The following is a 22262-nucleotide window of genomic DNA, read 5'->3' as shown; positions in this document are numbered from 1 at the left end:
TAAAATAAGGAATTTGGATTTTATGGACTCTAAATTATTTTCTGAACCCAAATCTATAATCTTTTTTCAATGTAATTTAGTAACCATGTATTAAGTACCTACTATATATAAGGCACTAGAATAGGAATTGGGTGTACAAAGCTAAAAAAAATAAAAAGTTTTTTGCCTTTTCGGGATCTTATATTTTACTAGGGGACATAATATGAATACAAAGAAATAAAAGCAAAGTAATTTAAGAGGGAGAGAGTACTAATAACTGGAGGAGGAAGGAATAAAGAAAAGCCTCCAGCTTCTGTGTGGGAAATTATTTGATGTGACCCACAGCTAGTACCTCCTTTTAGTGGAACAGGCTAAAATTACTATGCTGAGGGATCTTTTTCTTGGCTGAAATACAGCCTTGGCTCTTTATCTACAGCACTTCTATTACTGTTGCCACAGTCAGTTAGACTGAACTCTTTCTGGAGGCATCACAATCTTTTTTTTTTTATCCTAATCCTGGTGAGGTTCTCTGAGGTCAGTTGATCTATTTCAAGAAATGAGAGATAATTTAAGAAATAAGAGATAAATTAGGGTATAAATGATAGACTAGAGGCATCCAAAAATGTGCTTTTTTAAACAAAGGGGGGAAATAGTTTCTTGAAATTTTCCTTGCATTGAAAAGAAATTGTATTTTTCCAGAGAAATAGGATTTAGACTATTTATTAATTTCCAAAATTCTTCACACATTATTGAGAGATATAACTTTCACATGGTGCTTAAAATACTTTACATATAGCATGTCATTAAAGTCTTTTAATAACCCTACCAGATAGGTAGAATGGGTTTTCTTATTCCAATTTTACAGATGAAAAATCTCTAAATGTCTATGATCATACAATTATAAAGTGTTAGGAGCAGGATTCAAGCCTAGGTTTTCCATCATCCTAATGATATACTATGTCATAGTATATATCAATAAATACTGAATTTAAACAGCCACATATTTTATAATTTGTAGCTCATTTTATCCTCAAGAAGTTTCACTATTAAAAGCAAAAATACAACTTCCAAGAAAATAAAATGTGAAGGGATAAAGATGAAAGTTAAATGATTTTGTATAGCCTGTTCTACTCCAGAAGTTGGTTGACTGATAATGTGTTAGAACATTTTTGCATAAGACAAATAAAGAATTTCCATCAGAAATGGAAAGCACTTCTTCACACTGGTGGCTTGTGCCTAAAGGCCATTACTTTTAGTTGTGGGCAGTTCCCTGATTCTAAATAAAATTTGGATTAAGACCAATTTTAATGAATAAATGGTCACTAGGAAAACTACAACTTTTTGTTGGCTCCCCTAGAGAGAGAACTGAGACTAAGAAGAGAGGTTGGCAGTAGAAGTACTTACAAGGGCAGGATGTTAAAGGAAAAGTGACAAAGGAGCCTCCATTCAATATTTAACCATTGATTCAGCACATTTTTATTAAACCCTTGTTATATTCAAGGGACTTTTCAAGGGAAGAAATAAAGGTAAATGAGATATAGCCCTTACTTTCAAGAAACTAATAGTCTAGTAAAGGAGATGACTCATATACAAAATAGAATATCTTAGAGAAGTAAACATGAGGTACTACATGACGTAGGAGGTTCCTTCTGATTGGAGGAACAAGGAAAGCTTCATAAAGGAGATGGTATTTGAATGTAAATAATAAAATTTAATCAGGCAGAGGGTGAGGTCATTCCACTCATAGTAAAAAAAGTTTGAGGATGGAATGGAGGCACAAACACACTGGATTCTTATTGCTATGTGATCATATCTCTGATGTGCTTCCGCATTCCCCACAGTGGCTTTTTCAACTTTTTAAAGTTTACAACTCTGAACCAAATACACCGAAGTTCACTTTCTTAGCACTCTGTGACTATTTCGTTAGATATTCAGGTTAATAATCTGTCCAAGTCAAACTTGGATTGCCAAAGTCCATTCCCTCTTCTCTGTCTTTATCCTCTTTGAACTTCCTGAAGCATTTTGTATTGTTGATACTGCCCCCCCGCCCATTCTTTCTGTGTGCTCTTTTCCTTTCTAGACTTCTGTGGTACCTCCCTTATTGTTTTTATCTTTCTCCCTTGCTTATTTATCATCCTTCTATCCATAAATATAGGTGTCTCTTATGCCTGTCTCCAGCACTTTTTAATTTTTACTTTTCTCTTTCTTGATAAGTTCATTACTCTGATGTTAATTATTTACTTTTATTTACCCAAATCTATATAGTCAGCCTTTTCTCCCTCCTCTGAACTCCAGTGCTGTCTGAACTCCAGTCCTGTAGGAGTTATCTGCTAAATATCTCCATGTGAATGACTTTTAGTCAACTTAGATTTAATATATTAATTTCCCTCACCCTTAAATATATTCCTTCTGTTGATGAACTTCCCACCTACTAAGATGGAAAACACTGGAATCATCTTTGATTATTCCCTTTTCTTCATTTCCCATAATTAACTAATTGCTAAGACCTATAAATTCTTTACATGTTTTTCTCTTTTTCATGATGCTATCCTTGATTTTAAACCCCTCAACATCTTTCATTTACATTATTGTTAATAGTTTCCTTACTGGTCTCTGATTCTGACTCTAATTTAGTCTTTATACAGCTGCCAAAGTAATATCCCAAATCATAGATTTGCACATGTTGCACATGTTTCTCTCACCAAAACCTTCAGTGACTCCCTATTCCTAAAATAAAATGCAGAGTCTTTAGCTTGACATCTAAGACAGTTCACAATATGGCTCTTATTTGTCTTTATATCTTTATTACTTATTGCTTCTTCACATAATCTAAGCAAAATTGGGCTTCTAATCATTCAGTTGGTATTACACTTCTTTTGCCTCCAAGTATCCATAAAGTACAGGCACCATTCCTGGAATGAATTCCCCTCTCATCTTTGCCTTTTCCAGAATCTGCTTTCTCTAAGTTTCCATTCAAGTGTCATTTCTTCTTTGAATTCTTGATATCACCAGCTGAAAATATTTTCTTTTCACTCAGATTTTTCTAAAGCATTTTTTCAGGATCTCACCTTTGCTTCCATCATACCTTACCTTGCAATATACACATCTGTTTACATAACATGGGTGTTCTACCTTCTAATGTAACTCTTTGAGGATTAGTTCAATCTTAAGAAATTTCTGGCATAGATATAAAACTGTACTTACCACTTGATCCAGCAATAACACTACTAGGTCTATATTCCAAAGAGATTAAAAAAGGGGAGGGGAAGAAGCTATTTGCACAAAAATATTTATAGCAGCTCTTTGTATGATATTCTAGAACTGGAAATAGAGGCATAGTTCAATTGGAGAATGGTACATGATTTTAATGGAATACTATTGTGGTTTAAGAAATGATGAGAAAGGGGCAGCTAGGTGGTGCAGCAAATAGAGCACTAGCCCTGGAGTCAGGAGTACCTGAGTTCAAAGCTGACCTCAGACACTTAATAATTGCCTAGCTGTGTGGCCTTGGGCAAGTCACTTAACCCCATTGCCTTGCCAAAAAAAAAGAAATGATGAGAAGGATCATTTCAGAAACACATGGAAAGACTTCCAACAAACTGATACAAAATGAACAGAACCAGGAGAACACTGTGTCCAGTAACAGTGATATCATATGATGATCAACTGTGAATGACTTAGGTATTCTCAGTAGTACAATGATCCAAGACAATTTCAAAACTCATGATGAAAAATGTTATCCACCTCCAGGGAAAGAACTTCATGGAGTCTGAATGCAGATTGAAGCATTTTTCCACTTTATTTTTTCACCATTTTTGTCTGTTTTTCTTTCACAATATGATTCATATAGAAATATGCCTTGCATTATTACACACATATAATCTATAGCAAATTGCTTACTTTCTCAGGTTAAGGAAAAGGGAGGAGAAGAATTTGGAACTCAGAATTTAAGTATTTTTACATGTAATTGGGAAAAATAAAATATTGAAAAAATATCAACATCGTATCACATGTATTTTATAGAATGGCTAGAAGTTTATTTTGGCCGAAGATTTAGATTGGAGGTTTGAAAATCAAATTAAAGATTTTTTGGATTTCAGTTTGTGAGCAATGAGAGGTTTTGAAGTTTTCTGAGGGTCTAATTGACTTTTTTCTTTGTTGTTTCCAGTTAGGAATCTGTACTTTAATAATAATACATACACACACACACACACACACATATATGCATATACCATATGTTGCCATATAGTATAGCATTATATATATGTATACAAATATGTATGCATTCATCACATATTTAAAAATAGTATATATACTCACTAACTCACTGTAGTAGAAGCATTAGCATGACATAGTGGATAAAGGACTAGGGGATTGGCTTTTTAATCAGTAAGCTGTAGGTTTAGGTCATGCCTAATACATACTGACAATGATCAGGGAGATTTATTGAACTTTTCAGTGACCCAAACAACTCTATAAGAATCTAAGTTACAGAGGAGTTGCTGTTGATTTGTATTAGTTCAGGAAGTTTCCACACTAGGGAACTTTCAACATTGTTGAAATTCCAGTTCTGAAAATAAAATAAACTTGCAAAAAAACCCAACTTAATGGAATATAAAATGCATAGCCTATATCAGTCCTGTAATGCATGATATATAAAATTAATTTAAAACCCAGTGTATTTTTGTTATTGCCTTTTAATACAGGCAAAAATAGATTTTAAAAATTACTTTCAGACATTACATTGTGCTAGCTTGTTCATCATTCCAAGTCAAGATAACTTCCTTTCTACTGTTATCAATTTTAAATATACATTCCTGAAAAAAGGAAATGGCCAATTGTTTATTTGAACTTCTTTCTCTTGTCCCCTAAAGCAGAACCAGATAGATCCTGTTTATCATTTCAAAATTAGTTAAGATTGCATTATTAAAATATCAAACTTGTACATTTCCTATATAGCAAGAAATTTACTAAGTTGTATTCATTGAGTGAAAGTTTATTTATGGAGACTATTGAATATTGATAGAAAATATTAGAAATGGAATTAACTACTACTGAATTAACTATAGTCTTAGTCAAGCTGTGATCATATGTAATATGTGAGTGTTGTACTTGCACATATTACTACAGATGACTTTTCATGGTGACAAGGTTTCTGAGAGTCAGTTGTTCAGTGGTTTCAGTAATGACCAGTTCTTTGCATTTGGGGTTGTCTTGACAAAGATACTATAATGATTTGCCATTTTTTTCCTCTACTCATTTTACAGATTCAGCAACCCAGAAAAACAGGGTTAAGAAATTTACCCAGAGTCACAGACTTAGTAAATACACTGTCACCTAACTACATATGAGAATCAATAATTACACTCAAATGTGAATGTTACCTGTGACTGAGGTCACTTTCAGTTCCAAATTTAGAATCTTAAAATTCTCAGATCTTAAAGACTTTTAAGAAATGCTAGATTTGGGGGGTGGCTAGGTGATGCAGTGGATAGAGCACCCCAGTGCTGGAGTCAGGAGTACCTGAGAACAAAATCAGCCTCAGACACTTAATAATTACCTAGCTGTGTGGTCTTGGGCAAGCCACTTAACTCCATTGCCTTGCACAAACTAAAAAACAAAACAAAAAAACTAAAAAAAGAAGCTAATCTTAATCAAATTTTAAAGGGATTGAGTGCTACTAATATCACTTTATATGTTCATATTTGCGTGTCCCAAGCTATCAGTTAAGAAGAGGATGTTTATCATTGCCCCCTTTTCTTCCCCAAACTTTATAGTCTACCGAGTTTAAACAAATTTTCAATAAAAATGTATACACAGGGGCAGCTAGGTGGCATAGTGGATAAAGTACTGGCCTTGGAGTCAAGAGGTTCTGAGTTCAAATCCAGATTCAGACAATACTTACTTAGCTGTGTGACCTTGGGCAAATCACTTAGCTCTACTACCTTGCAAAAAAAAAGCAAAAAAAAAATCCCAAACGCCAAATGCATATGTATATACTATTTTAAGATGTTGGATTTTTCACCAATACTAATTTAATCTGTCTTAAAAGGGGCCATCAGTGCCAAAAATTGATCAATTATTGGCCTACTTTCCAGTAACGATATCTCTCTTTTAGCTAGTCTGGTTTTGAATAGTACATCAGACACTACTTGGTTCATACTCGAAATCCCAAGCTTATGTTCTGCTGGCATAACCATTGAGAAAGTTGGGTTATTTCCAGGAACATGTTAGTAAATGGTTAAAAACTGACTCTCCCCAACCAAAAAGAGAATACAAGGTACATTTTTTTTAGTTTAATCTAGATTATTACTATTTTCTCTGTCATTTCATTTAGTCTAGACAAATAATCAAGTCCTGATTTGTAGCTTTACCAATTTCAGACATAAATGCTCACACTGAAAATATAATAATATAATAGGAAACAGCTTCAATACTTATCTCCATGCCAAACTAAGGCACTGGAGTAGTATTTTCTCATATATTTCTATTTGGTTTGGGGTGAAATAATTTGGTATAGTATAAAGAATGCTAGAAAAGTCAGAAAACCTGAGTTTGAGTCTCACTTTCACCACTTATTTGGTATATGCTCATGGCTAAATTATTTATCCTATCAAAGTCATTTTCTCATCTGCAAAATGAGGTTGCAATAAATACCTCATGATGTGGTAAGAAAATCACTTTGAAGTCCTTAATGTTTTATATGAATTTGAATGATTTTGTATTCTTAGGCTGCTAATAAAGGCTTTCCCCAATTGCCATCATTCTATTAACTTTCTTCTGTTGATTTTTCCTATTTATCCTGATCATTTATACATAGTTGTTTACATGTTATCTTCCCCATTAGGCTATGAGCTCCTTGAGAAAAGGTATTGTGTTTTGTCTATATTACCACAGTGCCTGGCAAATAGTAGGCACTTAATGGTTATTAGCTGATTGACAAAAGACTATCTGACTTAAGGCAGAGAAATACAAAACAAAGAGTTTAGACTACCACATGGGCACTATTGACAGATCTAAGTTTTAACCTCACCTGTGTCTGTCACTTATCTTTTGACCTGAGGTAAAATCTTTTTTGTTTTTGCAAGGCAATAGAGTTAAGTGATTTGGCTAAGGTCACATGGTTAAGTAATTATTAAGTGTCTGAGGTCAGTTGAATTCAGGTCCTCTGGACTCCTGGGCCATTGCTCTTTCCACTGTGCCACCCAGCTTCCCCAGAAGCAAATTGTTTTCACAATCTGTACCTCAGTTTTCTCACTTGTAAAATGAGGGGTTGGCTTGCATGATCTCTAATATTCTTTCTAGTACCAACATTCTCTAGTTCTGTAGTAGGGTATATCAATCAAATAGAAAGCCTTAGCATTTGGGAGAATAGAACTAGTTTATATTGTTGATCTCAATTCTAGATTCAATTTCCTTCTACCTATCTATTTAATGAGGAAAATGTTGTCAACAACTTTTTCTAAATGACAGCTATAACACTGGTAATAATAAAGACAATATAATTGAAATTCACAAGGAATTAAAATTTTTTTTGATTACTCTAACTTATCACACTTTTAATACTACTGCTATCAAGTCCAAATAGAATTATCTAGTTTATTTCCTCCTTTCACTAGGTTTCCTTTGGGTGGGTAGGTAGGAAGTAGCAATGAAATGGCATTCAAGCACATACTGAAAGAATAAATAGCACTGAAGCAAGGAGCCTTGAATAACCTACAATTATGATAACTTCCTGAAATAAAAGCAGTCTCCATATAGATCTGGTAAAATGAGCACTGGTAGTGAATTATTTCACTGGATCATTGAGTTGAAAGGGTCTAACTCCTTCTATTTTGCAGTTGAAGCCATAGAAAACTGGAGAGGTTAAAGTGATTAAACCTGAAATTTAATGAGTGGCAGATTGGGATTTGAATTCAGGACTTCTGACTTCCAACAGCAAAACAACACTGTCTCTACAAATATCTATTGATGGATGCTCTGTTATTTTAATTGGGAGGTCTAATGAATAAACTCTATGAACTTCAGCACTTTTCAACCAAACAATAATAAGAATTTATATAGAACTTTAATGTTTCCAAAACACTTTTTTTTAACACATAATTTGGTCCTTAAAACCACCCCAGGAAGTAAATACTATTAGTAATCCCATCTTAGAGATAAGGAAACTGAGATGTAAAGAGGATAATTGATTTTATGAAAAAGCTAAAAATCCTTAAGTTGTCATGAAAGAAGACTAGTAGTGAAGCTGGCATTATGTTTATAACATTTGTCCTTAAAGAGACAAGGGGTGATTTTAAGAGCAGTTCCCTGAATTTTTAGTGATCATGGATGCTTCCTCCTATGAGGTTGTGTTGAAAGGTCTTTTTGATTCCAGGTCTAGTCCACTGTGCTATTTACTATACTAAAACCAGGTCTTTTGCCTCCTAGTGGTGTCTATTGGTGGTTAGGTTTTAGTAGTTTAATGCATTTTACCTGTAGGTCAGTTCATTTCAAGTAAACAAAAATTAACCACCTACTTGCAAGGAGCTGGGGGCATGAAGACAAAAATGAAAGGTCCTTGCTCTGAAGGTAGGCACCTATTCCTAATTTGGGTCCAATATGGAAAAATGACTTTACCAATTGATTTAATGTATTACAGAGGGTGGATGAGGAAAATGCAAGTCAAAGAATTTACATGTAAATAAATATGCTTAAATATTCATATTAAAATATTTTGATTTTTCCTATCTTTGCAATGAGCATTGAGATGATTTTAATTAATTTTATGTTATCTGCATTAAACTCATCTATTCAACTCCCCACTCCCCTCCCCAAGATTTAACAGCCTGACCCAGAAAGGTCATTTTTTAATTTAAATAAGTTTTCTTCATTTTTATAAAATGACTTTTCCCCTCTACTTCAATTTAGAGCCGTCTGGATGAGTCACAAAAATCCATCACTAATTGATTCTAAGCATTGATGCATCAGGCCTAACCTATGTACCTTAGGGGTCCCAGATAAAAATGATAGACTTTCAAAGATGTTATGGTGCAAGAATAGACCAGCTGATTGATCTCTGTCTGTATCTAAAAGTGTAGGTCTATGTAGTCCTAGGCAATTCACTTAACTTCTCCTAGGCTTCAATATGTTCATCTGTAAAGTCAAGGAATTAGAATATATGATCTTTCTGGTTCTTTCCAATTTTGAATCCTATGATTTTATGATTCATACTTCATTTTTCTGAATTTTGGTTTCTCCTTAGGATCATAGTATCATGAACTTGAGCTTGACCTAGAAAAGGCTTTAGAGTAAGAATACTTTTGAAGGAGATTCTTATTAGTGAAGGCTTGAATTGTTTTATAGACACATTTTAAAAAAAAATCAAGCAAAGATATAATAAGATTTTATCAACTTTAATACACTTGGTGTTTAAGGCTAACCAACACTGGAAAGCAGTCATTTCCAAGATGGAGATCAAACGTCTTAACACAGTGTCAACTGTCTGAGCTGCTGGAAAAGGCCTTTTATTTATAGATATAACTATCAGGATTTCCCCCCACATTTATCAGCTTCCTTCCCCTTAAATGCTAGACAGAGGCACTTTAAGAGTTACAAGCTGCAATTTCAGGTGTACAGGTCAGTGATTTTCAGCAGGCATTGGTGACATGGAAAGCAGTAGCCTGGATTTATATGCAAAGGAAAATTAGAAAACTTTACTAAATCTCTTGAAAGTTATTGGTCATTCATTGAAGCACTTCCCATTTACGAAAGATTAGGAGCTGTCACTGATGTATCCTTAAGTGCAAACCACAGCTTTCAGTCTTTAAGGTTGGAAGGTAGGGTGTGTGTGTGTGTGTGTGTGTGAAAAGTTTTCAGAGAAGAGTTAAATACTTTGAGTTAGAATTCGTCTCCAAAGTGCCATAGTTGAAGGTGCTATATTTACCATAGGCTCAAAACACCCAGAAAATCAAAATTGTAAATAAAACATATTGAAAGAGACTTTAGTAAAATGTATAAAAAGTAAAAGATTAAAAAAACACTCCCCTCCCCCCTTTTAAACTTCCTTTAAAAAACATCTCGGGACTCGCAGTTATTCCCCATTTCATTTAGCCGGGATGTATTGGACGCGCCACAGCACATTGGACAGCAAGTCCTGGTAGAAGCTAAGAAATACCCAACCCGGCAAATACATCAGGGTGATGAGTCCCATGAAATTCAGCGGATAGTGAGAGTAGTCCCACGAGCAGCCCCCACACATGCGGAGCCCCAGCCCCCAAGACAGCTCCCACGTGTAGATGAAGAGAACGTAGATGGGAATCCTCTTGCAGGTCCCCCAGCCTCGGCTGTAGTGCAGGTAGAAGTACAGCTTTTCCACCACGAAGCTGCAGCTGCCGTACATAAAGAAGGACCAGAGCGAAGTGTGGCCGTGGATGGCCCCATCTTCCCGGCCCAGGAGGTTAAAGAAGAACGTGAAAAAGATCTCATCTAGGAAGCCGTGCATCCCGAAGAAGAGGAAGCGGAGGAGGTCCGGGAGCCCCTGGCTGGGAGCACCCCCGACCACCCCGGCGGCCCGGGGCCGCGGCCGCCCCGGGCTGGGCGCCGCGGCTGTCCGAGCGCCGGCCAGCGGAGGGGGGCCGCGCCGGGGCCGCTGCGGCTGCGGCCGGCGGTACCGCAAGCGAAGGAACCTCTTGAGAAACACTTGGGAGTAGTAGACCGCCAGCAAGTACTGGAGAGCCAGATCCACGGCTCCGGGCGCCGCGTCGCCCAGCCGCCGCCCCCCGTGGCTTATCAGCAGCAGCGCCTGGCCCACCAGGGTCTGCAGCCCCAGGTGGGCCGAGGGGTACAAGAAGAAACGGAAGGCGAAGGTGCTGGGGCAGCGGCGCCGCTGCAGGTAGACCTTCTCCAGGGCGAACTGGGTGAGCGAGTGCAGCAGGCAGTGGTAGGGAGTGGAGAAGCCCAGCATCTTCAGGTCGGGGCTGCGGAGGAAGCCCCGCGCCCAGGAGATGAGCACGTCCAGGGTGATGCCGTGCATGCCGTAGAAGTAGAGGCGCATCCAGGCTGGGAGCGTCGAGCCTTCGGCCCCGGGCGCCGCCGGGGCTTCAGCAGTGGACAGCGCCCCCGGGCACCTGGCGGGAGCCCGGGCCGCGGAGCCCGCTTCCCCGGCAGCCGCAGCCTCGCTGCCCGGGACCTCGGCGGGGCTCCGGGCCGCGGCGGGGGGCGCCCCGAGCCGCTGGGGAGCACCCACCGCATCCCTTTCGCCGCGGGCCATCGGTTCCGGAGCCTCGCCTGGCCCCGAGCCTCCCGGGCCAGCGGAGGGGTGGAGAGCTGGGGCCGAGGCGGGGAGCTCCGGGCCGGCTCCCAGCCGCTGCCTGCAGGGGCCCAGGCAGGAGCCTCCGTCCGCTGCGCGCTCTCCTCCTCCTCCTCCTCCTCTTCCTCCTCCTCCTCCTCCTCCTCCTCCTCCTCCTCCTCCCCCTCCGCGCCTCTGGGGCGGCGGGAGCGGCTGCATCCCGGGCGCAGGCGGGCGGCTCCTCCGGGGGCTTCGCGCTGCCGGCTGCCGGGGCGCACTCCTCCTGGCCAGCCCCCGAGGGTGGGCTTGGCTCTGGGCTCCCCCTTCCCTCCCGCTCCAGACAACCGGCTTGGGGCAAGTCCAAGGTCTCCTCCGCCCGGGGCTCGCCGTGCGAGGCCTAATGCCGCCGGCTGGTCGGCTGAGGGAGCTCGGCCCGAGCTAATCGGAAGGCGGCGCGCAGGCTGCAGGGGGAAATACAGAGAATTTCACCAACCCTTCGGCTTCAGCCCCACAACCGCCGCCACGCTCCTTCTACCGACACCGAGGAATGTGAGCCGCCGCGCACTCCCTCGCCCTAAGCCTTCTCCACATCCCTTCCTTGTCCTCCTCCGGCCTCAACCTTTCCTCTAGGTTCACATTTCCCTCTGACCCGCCCCAACCCCCACTTTTAGCTTTCGAGACTGACTCTGTGTGCTGAGAGCTTTGGCATCTGACTTTCCTCCCCTTGCCTCTTCCTTTTCCAGTGCCCTAATCATTTCCCTCTGTCCCCTCCCCTACCTTAAGGCAGACTCAGGCAGAGCCAAAGCAAAGGGTGCTGAGGCAGAGGTGATGCTTGTGGTGTAGATTTCCTAACAGGTGTATATGGCAGGGTATTTCCTGGAATGGGGGAAATGGGGCCAGGGCCTGGTTGGCAGAGATGAATGGCTGAGTGCCATAGACCAAAGCTTTGGGCAGGAGACCAAACTACAGTACTGTATTTTTAATGTACTTTCTGAAGGCCAACTCTGTCCTAAATATTTGTCCTAACAAATGGGCCACAAGTCTTGCCCTACTAAGAGGGCTTATGGAGCGTATTGTACAATTTCTGATTAACATTTCTCCCAGTTGTTAATTCACATTCTTAGCATATCAATTTGCCCTGGAACAACTCTTTGATGGGGGGGGGGGGGTGGAACCCTTACTATTGCTCTTTTTCTTCTATCATCTTGTGCCAATTTCCTATGGCAATAAAGGAGGCAGAGGAAAAATTGTCTTAATTTTTCTCTTTTTTAATTTTTCTAAACCAATTTAAAAAATCAGACCCAGAGAAACTGAGGCTTGGTCACTCAGTTTCTCAACTGTGAGAATCAAGACAGTCTGCCTCTAGACTGACTCTGCCATGAATTGGCTTGGTGAACTTGAACGAGTCTTTTAACCTCTTTAGTTTTCTTCCCACATGGATTTTTCAATGGCCAGGAATGAGATTTTAAACACGACTCTAGATTTTGAATTTGAAACTTGGATAATTTTTGGTTTTCTCCCTAGTTGAGGGGGAAGGAAAAAGTTGAAGGCTCTGGGAGTGAATTTTGCAGTATTTTTTCCCACTGGAAAGTGCTTCCATGGAAATTACACATTCACATGTGAAGTTACTGCCCTAGCAGGTCCTGGAGTGTTTCAGGACCAGAGAAAATGGAGTGAAATGGAAAAGATGAGGGTGATCTATTTAGAAGTAGATATAGAATAAAGGGGGGGGGGAGTTCTTAGCTGCCTGCTATGCTCAAGTTGCCTTACTATATTCAAGGTCCTTTACTAACATTATCTCATTTGATCTTCCCCACAATCTTGTGTGGTAGGTACTATTATTATTATTATTTTATAGATGAGGAAACTAAGACAAGGCAGAGGCTTGTGATGTGCCCAAGGTCATAAGCTAGTATATATATATATATATATATATATATCTCCAAGAAAGGATTTGAATTCAGTTCTTCCTGACTCTAAGTCCAGCATTCTATCCATTGGGTAGAATTTAAATTTATTAAATAAAATCCTCTGCCTCTTCTGCTGACACATAATGAACATAATATAAATGCTTATGGATTGATAGATTGTCTCTGCTCCATTGACTTCTCCAAAATAGAGTTACAAAATCTTAGAACTCAAGAAGATCTTGGGAATACTAATTCAATCTCTTCATTTATCACATAAAGAAACAAATGTCTAAGGAGGTCACATGGCTAGTTCATATCAAAGTATGGATTTTGAACTTCAGTTCTACAATTTAGGTAGCTTTATGACTATGGACATGCCACTGCTAACTAGGCCTCAGTTTTCCAATTCACAAAAAAAAGGAGCTTGATTAGATTTGTTACAACTTCTACATTTAAAAATCCTTTTCTAAGTCATCCTTATTAAGTGTTTAGCAAAAAACTAGTATTTTTTACTGAATTGTACCTTAGGTCTAAAGTCAGAGTCCCAGGATCATTTGGAGAAGAGGATGTCTTGGTAAATTGGATTTGGAGAAATCATATTCTTAGATATATTCCAGGCCATTCATTCTTCTTCTTCTTCTTCTTACTCTCTCTCTTTCCTTCCTTTTCCCCTTTTGATTTTCCTTGAAATTTGACAGTAAAAAGATAAGGAAAAATATTGTTGTATTTTTGATATAAATGTACTTGTAAACAATGTCAGCTTACTTACCTGAACCATTATTACTTTTTCAAAAAATTGTTTTTTTCTGAAATCTTTCAGGACTCTTAGCAGGTACTTATTTGCACTGGTAGAATGTCATCATAAACAATTTACTACTACCAATGAAATCACAAATTCAGCTCTTCCGATCCCTATGCTTTCTCAACAATGATTAAATATCCCCTTTCCTGCCTTTTTGCAGTCATTGGTGCATGTATATGACATTCAGATGTCAAGGGCAGAAGCTTCCTATTAGCACACACAACAGAATAGATGCATTGCATAAACAGGCCCAAATGTCAAAATACCTGAAGCAAATAACTTTCTTTTAAGTTGATCATCATCATAAAAAAATGCAACAAAACCAATTTATTGAACACAACTATGTGCCAGCTGCCACTAATTTTCTAAAATGATGCTTCTGCTTGACAGATTGATGACCCTGAATTCTTGGGCCAACAGAGAGATGCCTTTGGTAGATCCTATTAAGGTGGTAAGACTTTGGGTAGAATCCAAGGCATGGACTGTTGTCCATGTCTGAATATCAGTTTAGTGAAGCCTACAAAACTCCAGGATAGCTGATTTTTTCTGCCACAGGAACTCTTCTGCAATTTTTTTTCCAGTAAGAAACATTCTGTGGTGACTTCTTTCATTCTTTTTTGCTGTAGCTGTTTTTATTGCCTTACCAGGCCATCTTTGTTGTTGACTTAGGATGGAGAGAAATAGCCCATGTTAACTCTTAACCCTCCCCATCTTCCTTCCTGCTCCCATGACCATCCTACCTTAGCAACTCTTAAAAGTGATCTGCTAAAGGCTGAGATCACTGTAGTTATGCCAAAAATGTCATAGACCCTTGAACTAAATATATTATGTGTCATATGCTGAGTCTCAGAAATATATGTTGTCAAATTTGTCTTAAAGAAGTTTATCATCTAATTGAAATGATATGGTGGAACAGCTAGATGGCACAGTAGACAGAGCACCCCATTGCCTTGCAAAAAACAAATAAAAAACAAATAAAAAAGAAATTATATGGAGGCAGCCTGGAAAGAAGTCTTGATTTCATAGGATCATAGATCAAGAGTGCTGGAAAGAGCATCAGAGTCCATCTAGTCCAACTCTTTGATTTTACAGATGAAGGCTTAGGGAAATTAAATGACTAGCCCAACCTCATACACATAGAAAAAACGGCAGAGTTGAGATCTGAAATCAGGTCCTATATTCAGTGGGAAAATTGAAGACTCTTGGCATTGCTGTGTTTGAATTCTGCCTATGCTACTTACTTATGAGCTTGGGTAAATAATATAACCTCTCTAGGACATAAGAGTTTCTTTAGGACTTAATTTCCTCTGAAAATTGAGGGATTTTGACTGATCTCTAAGCTCTCTTTTTAGTTGTAGTCCCCATTTTGCCATAAAAATTCTGGACAAGCACTTTAGGTAATTCAAACATTAAGCTAATTAAAAAATATACACTATAGTATTAGATGAAATCTTTTTTAGTAATTATTTCTTTAGAAGTCAAATTAAGTTTGTACAACAGGTATAGATTGCCAGTCTCTTCAATTTCAAAAAAGGAAACAAGAAAATATTCATATAACACAAATTTTGAAAGCACATAATTACTATTTTAAGATGGAAAAACTCTTCATCATAATATAAGTGTAGTCAGTAAGATGTACACATATTAAATTACAAGCTTATATTTTAGTGCCATAAGTAGTCATAACTTCATTAACAGGGAGCTCCCTCATCAATGCAGACTATAACTTCTTCAACCCTTACTAGATCATTTTGATAAGTGTTTTGGCAAAAAAGAAAAAAAAAGGAAAAAAAGAGGAAAGAAGGAAAAAGATAACAAGAACAAAAAAAAGAATTCTTTGACCAAACTTCTGTTAATAAGTACAAACATGCAATGAAAATGTCTTGAATGTTTTGGCATATGTTCTGTACAAAACTTTAGTACGTATGACTCACTATATAATTTCTCTTTAATGATCATATTTCATACTTAAGAGCCTTTCTGGTTCGGTAGGTTCTTCCAGAGCTTGTACTTTGTTGACATTGCTGATTTCCAGACCATAGTGAGACATTGGCAGAGGAGTTAGTGAAATGATCTGAATGACAAAGTAGGTTGATCTTCATTTCTTGATAAGGCATCAGAGTAGGACAGATTAGATTTTTTCCCCTTAAATACCAACTTAAACAAAATGTACTTCAGTCTTTTCTTCCTTCATTTTTGCTAGGAGAAGTCATGAGAATTCCAATTCCATATTCAGTGAAGTGTTTAGTATATCAGTCCTATTAAAATGTGGTCATTTCCTGGTCTGTTTTTTTTTTTCCATAACCACTGCTTGTTATACATTTCACTTAGGATGAGATATAACGGACATTTATTTTCTTTTTCCTTTTTTCTCTTTTTGCAAGGCAATGGGATTGATTTTTTTAAAGAAGATAAACAGTTCTTGGGACGACAGTGAAGAATCTCTAATAACCCCTAGTGAACTCCTCAATAATTTTCTCCAAGAGTTCGAAGAAAGTGCTGCCTTTCCCCACCCCCTAATCCCAGCATTGAATGTACAAATCTTGTTTGCTAGGTAATTATTAAATCTTTGAGGCTGGATTTGAACTCAGGTACTCCTGACTCCAGGGCCGGTGTTCTATCCACTGCACCAGCTAGCCACCCCTGTTTATTTTCTTAAATAGGAGCAACATTTAAAGAAATACAAAAAAACTCCCAAAACACAAAACTTAATTCTTTGTGGCTTATTATTTTTGTCAAGTTCCTTTCAGATCTTCTCCCTTAAGTCTGTCTCTTTGGCTCTCTGTGTCTCTATATCTCTGTCTCTCTTCCTTGATCAATATCTCTCACAATCTTGACAAAAGTGTTTCTCAACCTTTATTTATCTGCCTTAATGCTCTCTTGATCCTTTCTTGCAAAATGAAATTTCATCATTACTTATGTATCCTCCCTAAATTTCTTTTAGGGTTTTTTTTTTTTGTAAGGCAAATGGGGTTAAGTGGCTTGCCTAACGCCACACAGCTAGGTAATTATTAAGTTCTGAGACCTGATTTGAACCCAGGTACTCCTGACTCCAGGGCCGGTGCTTTATCCACTGTGCCACCTAGCTGCCCCTATCCTCCCTAAATTTCCAAAAAGGTTTACCACACTTTTAAAGCTTTAAAATCATTTTTTCAAGTGACTTAGAAATCTGTTCTATCCTTCCTCTCCATACTCTATGATTTTGCAGATGTTCTTTCCTTCTCTTCTCTTTGTCTTTTTCTGAACCCTTTGGGTATAATGGGACTTTATGATGACACTGGGAAAGCTTTCCAAAGTTCTCTCTTCTCATGGTTGTACTTTTCCTCTGCCCTCTTGATGTTAACTCCATGACTTCTAGGCCCTTAGGGGCTTGGGAGACATGATGAAAAGGGAAAGCAGAAAGGAAATATTCCCCACTGCCTATATCCAACCCCTGTACAGGCAGCTGAAGGGGAAGAAAGTGATAGCAATTTATGAAGGACAGTATTTAGAGATATTGGGGAACAGCCAAAACACTGGTGATCCACCTAAGTGCTATGAATACAGCAATATGGAAGGAAAGTTGGCAGTTTCAGTGAATACATTCTGGAAGGAGTAGGAAAAGTGTCCACAGAGTGGTTGTGGTGAGTGATTTTCAGACAAAGGAGGCCTAGTGTTAGATGGAGAGCCAAAGTAGCTGAGAGACTTTGACAGTCAGGGGCTACTGAGATCATCAGTGTATTTTGGGATTTGATATGAGAGGGGAGAGAGAGAGAGAGAGAGAGAGAGAGAGAGAGAGAGAGAGAGAGAGAGACACACAGAGAGAGACACACAGAGAGAGAGGATGAGACTGACAGCTTAAACAGCTGTGCCATGTCTTGGGAGGATCCAGAGAGAAAGGAGGAGGGTGGAGTGAGAGGTGGTAAATCCATGGAGGATTTAGGACCTGGTTGCTGGTTGTGATCCCTTTTCTCTTCCAGTCACTTATTCAACAAGGATTTAAGTTCCTATTTTGTGCCAGATGGTGTTATGTTAGGTGCTTAAGGACAGAGAGAAGAAAATTTCTGATATTCTCTTAAGGGAAAGAACATGTATGCAGAACATACACAATTTGTGAGAGATAATGAAAGGCACTAAGGTCATGTTTGTCTAATTGAAAATTTCTGAATCAGGGCTACTGAGTTCACCTTGAATTTTTATTTCAGAAGTATGGGAGGGGAAGCTAAGTGACGCAGTGGATAGTGCACTGATTCTAGAATTAGGAGGACCTGAGTTCAAATCCGAGGTCTCAGACATTTGGTACTTACTTAGCTGTGTGACCTTGGGCAAGCCACTTATTAACTGTATTGCCTTGCAACAAAACAAAACTAAAACAAAACAAAAAAGTACTCAGTGGTACTCAGTGAAAGGGAACACTACACCTTTTGTGCTGGCATAGTGGGAAAAAAATGTTGGATTTAGAACATGAGGGCCTGTATTTGAACCCTATTTCTGCCACTCACAACCTGTGTGACCTGCTTCATTTTCCTTATCAATAAAATAAGATGGAACCACATGACCTCTGAGGGTCCCTTCAGCTCTGAATCTATGATCCTATGAACTTAACATCTCATGTTCTATCACTGGTATTCACCAGCCTCCTAATATTTATTAGACTGTTCTCTCAGATACCAGGAGGTTTTTAGAATAGAAGTATCTCCTTGGAGTATGCCCAGCCCCTGCTCAAATAGAAGGTCATTACTTCTAAGAAGCAGGGGATTCATTGTAGTTCTTTGCTTTATTAAAGAAATAACAACATTCACTTTTCAACCAAGTTTCTTTCTCTGCTGTTTGATTCAAGAGGTTTTTGCTGTGAGTTTGAGAGTTTTGGAAGTAACTATCCTTCTAAATTAGTTTCAAGTTTGTGACTCCTTGAAAGCAGGGACTGTCTTTTTTTTTTTTTTAGCAAAATGTCTATCAGAAAGTAGATTCTTAATAAATGCTTATTGACTGTCAATAAATGAGGAACTTTTAATAGCTTAACATGAAGCAAATGAAGCAGAAAATCTCTATTTGCTTTTGATTTTGAAGGTTGGATTACCATCATCAGGAAGCATAAAGGATTGTTGTAAGAGTAGTTGATTTGGAGAGTTGTTGCTGATATCACTAATGAGGGACCAGTTTCTGACCCAGTGAGGGGTAAGAATGCGGGCTTCTGGTATGGTTTTCCTACAGCTACTGTAGCTACACAATTGCTTGGTTTAGAAATACAAAAGGTCCAGGAGACATTCTGTTCCATGTCTGGCCACTGGACCAAGAGAGGAGGAGGAAAATGAGGCTGGTGACTTTACACAGTACCCCTCTCACATTCAATTCACTTTCATGTCACAGTGTCATCTCTCTGATGCCAGGGTCTTCTTCCAGAAAAGACAAACAAAAACAGCAATAATAACAAAACAATGGGAAGGGCAATGATGACACTATGTCATTCGGAGTCTTTTACTAATTTCTCACGTGTATATATATATATATATATATATATATATATATATATATATATATGAAACAGGGTTAGAAGAACATAGTAGCTAATAGTTTTGATATCAGGAAAAGGCATTTGACTCATGGGAAATCTAAGGAAATATTTTTTTTTGTACAGGGTACATTTTATTTCTTACTAATATCTTATAAATATCTTAGATTCAGAACATAAAATGTTGGACTGAGAATTAAGAGAATGGGTTAACACTCCACACTGAACACTAACTGTAAATCTGGAAACACAAGCCTTTATCCATTAAGTCATAGACTTTGCAGTCTGAAAAGAGAGAGAGAGAGAGAGAGAGAGAGAGAGAGAGAGAGACCACCACCCAGCCACCCAGCCACCCCTATCAGATTTCTAACTTTCTGGCAAGCATCTCCACCTAGATGTCCTGCTAGCATTTTAAACTTGACATGTTTAAGGCTAAAATCTGCCCTTCCAGCCAGATTCTCTCTCTCGCCCCCCCCCATCTACTATTCATTTTTAAAATGACAACTGTTAGAATCCTGTGAATTTAGGTAGCTAGGTGATGCAGTGGATAGAGCACTGGCCCTGGAGTCAGGAGTACCTGGGTTCAAATCAGGTCTCAGACACTTAATAATTACCTAGCTGTGTGGCCTTGGGCAAGCCACTTAACCCCATTTGCCTTGCAAAAACCTAAAAACAAAAAAAAAAAAGGGAAAAAAAAGAATCCTGTGAATTCAGGAATAAGTACACTTAAGGGAATTAGAAGAGGTTCAGAAAATAGAGAGAGGTGTTTTCAAGGATGTAGCTATTGTGACATGACCTTGTGACATGGAGTCATCAGTATTCCAATTGTTTATTGTACTTTGCAACTTCCATCAGTTTTCAGTATTTTTCAGTGCACAGGAATCTTCCTAGACCTGCCCACAATGCAGGGAAAGTCACCCTAGGTAGCCAGACTTTGAGAATTTCACTTCTTTGTTTTAAGAGAGGTCCCAGGGGCGGCTAGGTGGCGTAGTGGAGGGGTGGCTAGGTGGCATAGTGGAGGGGCGGCTAGGTGGCGTAGTGGATAAAGCACCGGCCTTGGAGTCAGGAGTACCTGGGTTCAAATCTGGCCTCAGACACTTAATAATTACCTAGCTGTGTGGCCTTGGGCAAGCCACTTAACCCCAATTGCCTTGCAAAAACCTAAAATTAAAAAAAAAAAGAGAGGTCCCATCTGACTCTTGAAAAACAGCTCTACAGAATAAGCTTAGGGTTGAAAACAGTTAACCTGGAAGTTTGATTTAATTTGCTTTTTATTGATGTTTTGTTGATGGGGAAAGTGATTAGCACCCTTCGCTGAATTGAGAGTTGGAATAGACTTCACTAATCATTTAGTCCAACTTTGCCAGTATTATTGGCAAAAACTCCCAATTTTTGTTTGCAGAGCTCCATTGTTCTGATTGTGGCAATAGTATCTCCTCTCTAAGATCAATTCTCCCCATTTCCTTTGTCTAGTCTGTGGGGATGCATGATTTGACTTACATGTTCTTAGGGGAAATTGGTTCACATCAGCAAGGCCATGGGTATATATTCCTTCTGCTCACTGACATTCCATGTAGTTGCAAAGGTCTTTCCAACTGTCAGTTATTGGTCACTCCCTACTCTGAAGTTATGAATAATGGTTTATTCAAATAAGAACTCTTATAAGTTTCTTCTAGTCCTCTTGAAGGATTAGCTAGTTCTGATGATTGTTCTAATTATTCCCTCTGTTCTGGCAGAGAGGCAGATTACTTTGTAAAACTGTATTCCCATGCCTTACTTGCCTGAGAAACTTATGTTAAATAGACTTATTTTTTCATATTTAGAAAAAAGTCTCAAATATAATCAGTAATCTCAAACATAATCAATAATCCTATGGCAAGGCATCTTGACTCTTCATCTCGATGAACTTGTCTAGTTCCAGATGTTTTAGGAGATGGTCCTCCTTTCTGTAGGTACCACATGATCTCCTTGAGTTACCAATGCAAATTGGAATGCTCCTCATTAAACCCTTCTTTTGCATGTGGTCTGGAAGAGCGACCGCACCCTGGTCCCTGGAGTGGTTTAGGTGCATGATTTCTCTCCTTCCAGAGCTGAACATGGCCCTGCCCTATGCTATTTTCATTCATTTGTCCTGGAAGGCCTGAGGCTTCAATGTCTATGACATGAGTCAGACTCAGAGAAGGAAAACAGATCATAGATACAAAGTTGGAAGAAATTTTGAAGATCATCTAATCTAACTCATTTTGCAGAGGGGGAATTGAAGCATAGGAAGTTGTGACTTGTCCACGGTCATACAAGTAGTAAGTATTAGAAGTAGGATTTGAACCAAGGTTCCCATCTACTGATCTTGACTTTGATCAAGGTAGAGATTTTGCTGTATGTGCAGCTTTGATGTTTGCACTATAGAGTCCATGTTAACTAAATCCACAGTTACTAGACCTAAATGACCTGGCCCATTGAAATAATGTGTATATATATATATATATATATATATATATATATATATATATATTTTTTTTTTTTTTTTTTTTTTTTTTTTTTTTTACCACAATGACCTTTAAAGCAGATTTCCCTTCTTCTGCAACTACTTGCCCTTGGGGTGATCTCTTTTTTGGCATGGGACATCCTATTGCCTCTACTGAGTTTTGAGGCCCCAGAACCTATTAAGGCTTATTTTCATGCAGTGGCTTGTTTCCTGAACCCTAAGAAAAAAATGTATCTTAATCATAATTGGAAGAGAAGCTGTATAAGATGAATTTTATCCTGTCATTGTCTTTTTCACTTAGTTGTTTGCCTCCTGCTCCTCTGGAA

General features: G+C 38.7%; 1 protein-coding gene and 1 long non-coding RNA gene across 3 annotated transcripts in view; both read right to left on the bottom strand.

The window, feature by feature from the left end:
* The window catches only part of LOC141492990 (uncharacterized), a 50825-nt gene that overhangs the window by 26931 nt on the left and 1632 nt on the right, over positions 1–22262 (bottom strand). For both annotated transcript variants that reach the window (XR_012470097.1, XR_012470096.1), the window contains exon 2: positions 13682–13841. This is a non-coding gene — a long non-coding RNA (uncharacterized LOC141492990). The remainder of the gene's footprint in view (positions 1–13681; positions 13842–22262) is intronic.
* On the bottom strand, positions 9359–11651 carry TMEM229A (transmembrane protein 229A). The gene has a single exon (XM_074193791.1). It carries the CDS (start codon positions 11465–11467, stop codon positions 10064–10066), a length of 1404 nt encoding a protein of 467 aa, XP_074049892.1. The 5' UTR covers positions 11468–11651; the 3' UTR covers positions 9359–10063.

This window comes from Macrotis lagotis, chromosome 7 (genome assembly GCF_037893015.1).
Source record: "Macrotis lagotis isolate mMagLag1 chromosome 7, bilby.v1.9.chrom.fasta, whole genome shotgun sequence".
Taxonomy (NCBI): domain Eukaryota; kingdom Metazoa; phylum Chordata; class Mammalia; order Peramelemorphia; family Peramelidae; genus Macrotis; species Macrotis lagotis.
This window is presented reverse-complemented; position numbering and strand designations above follow the sequence as displayed.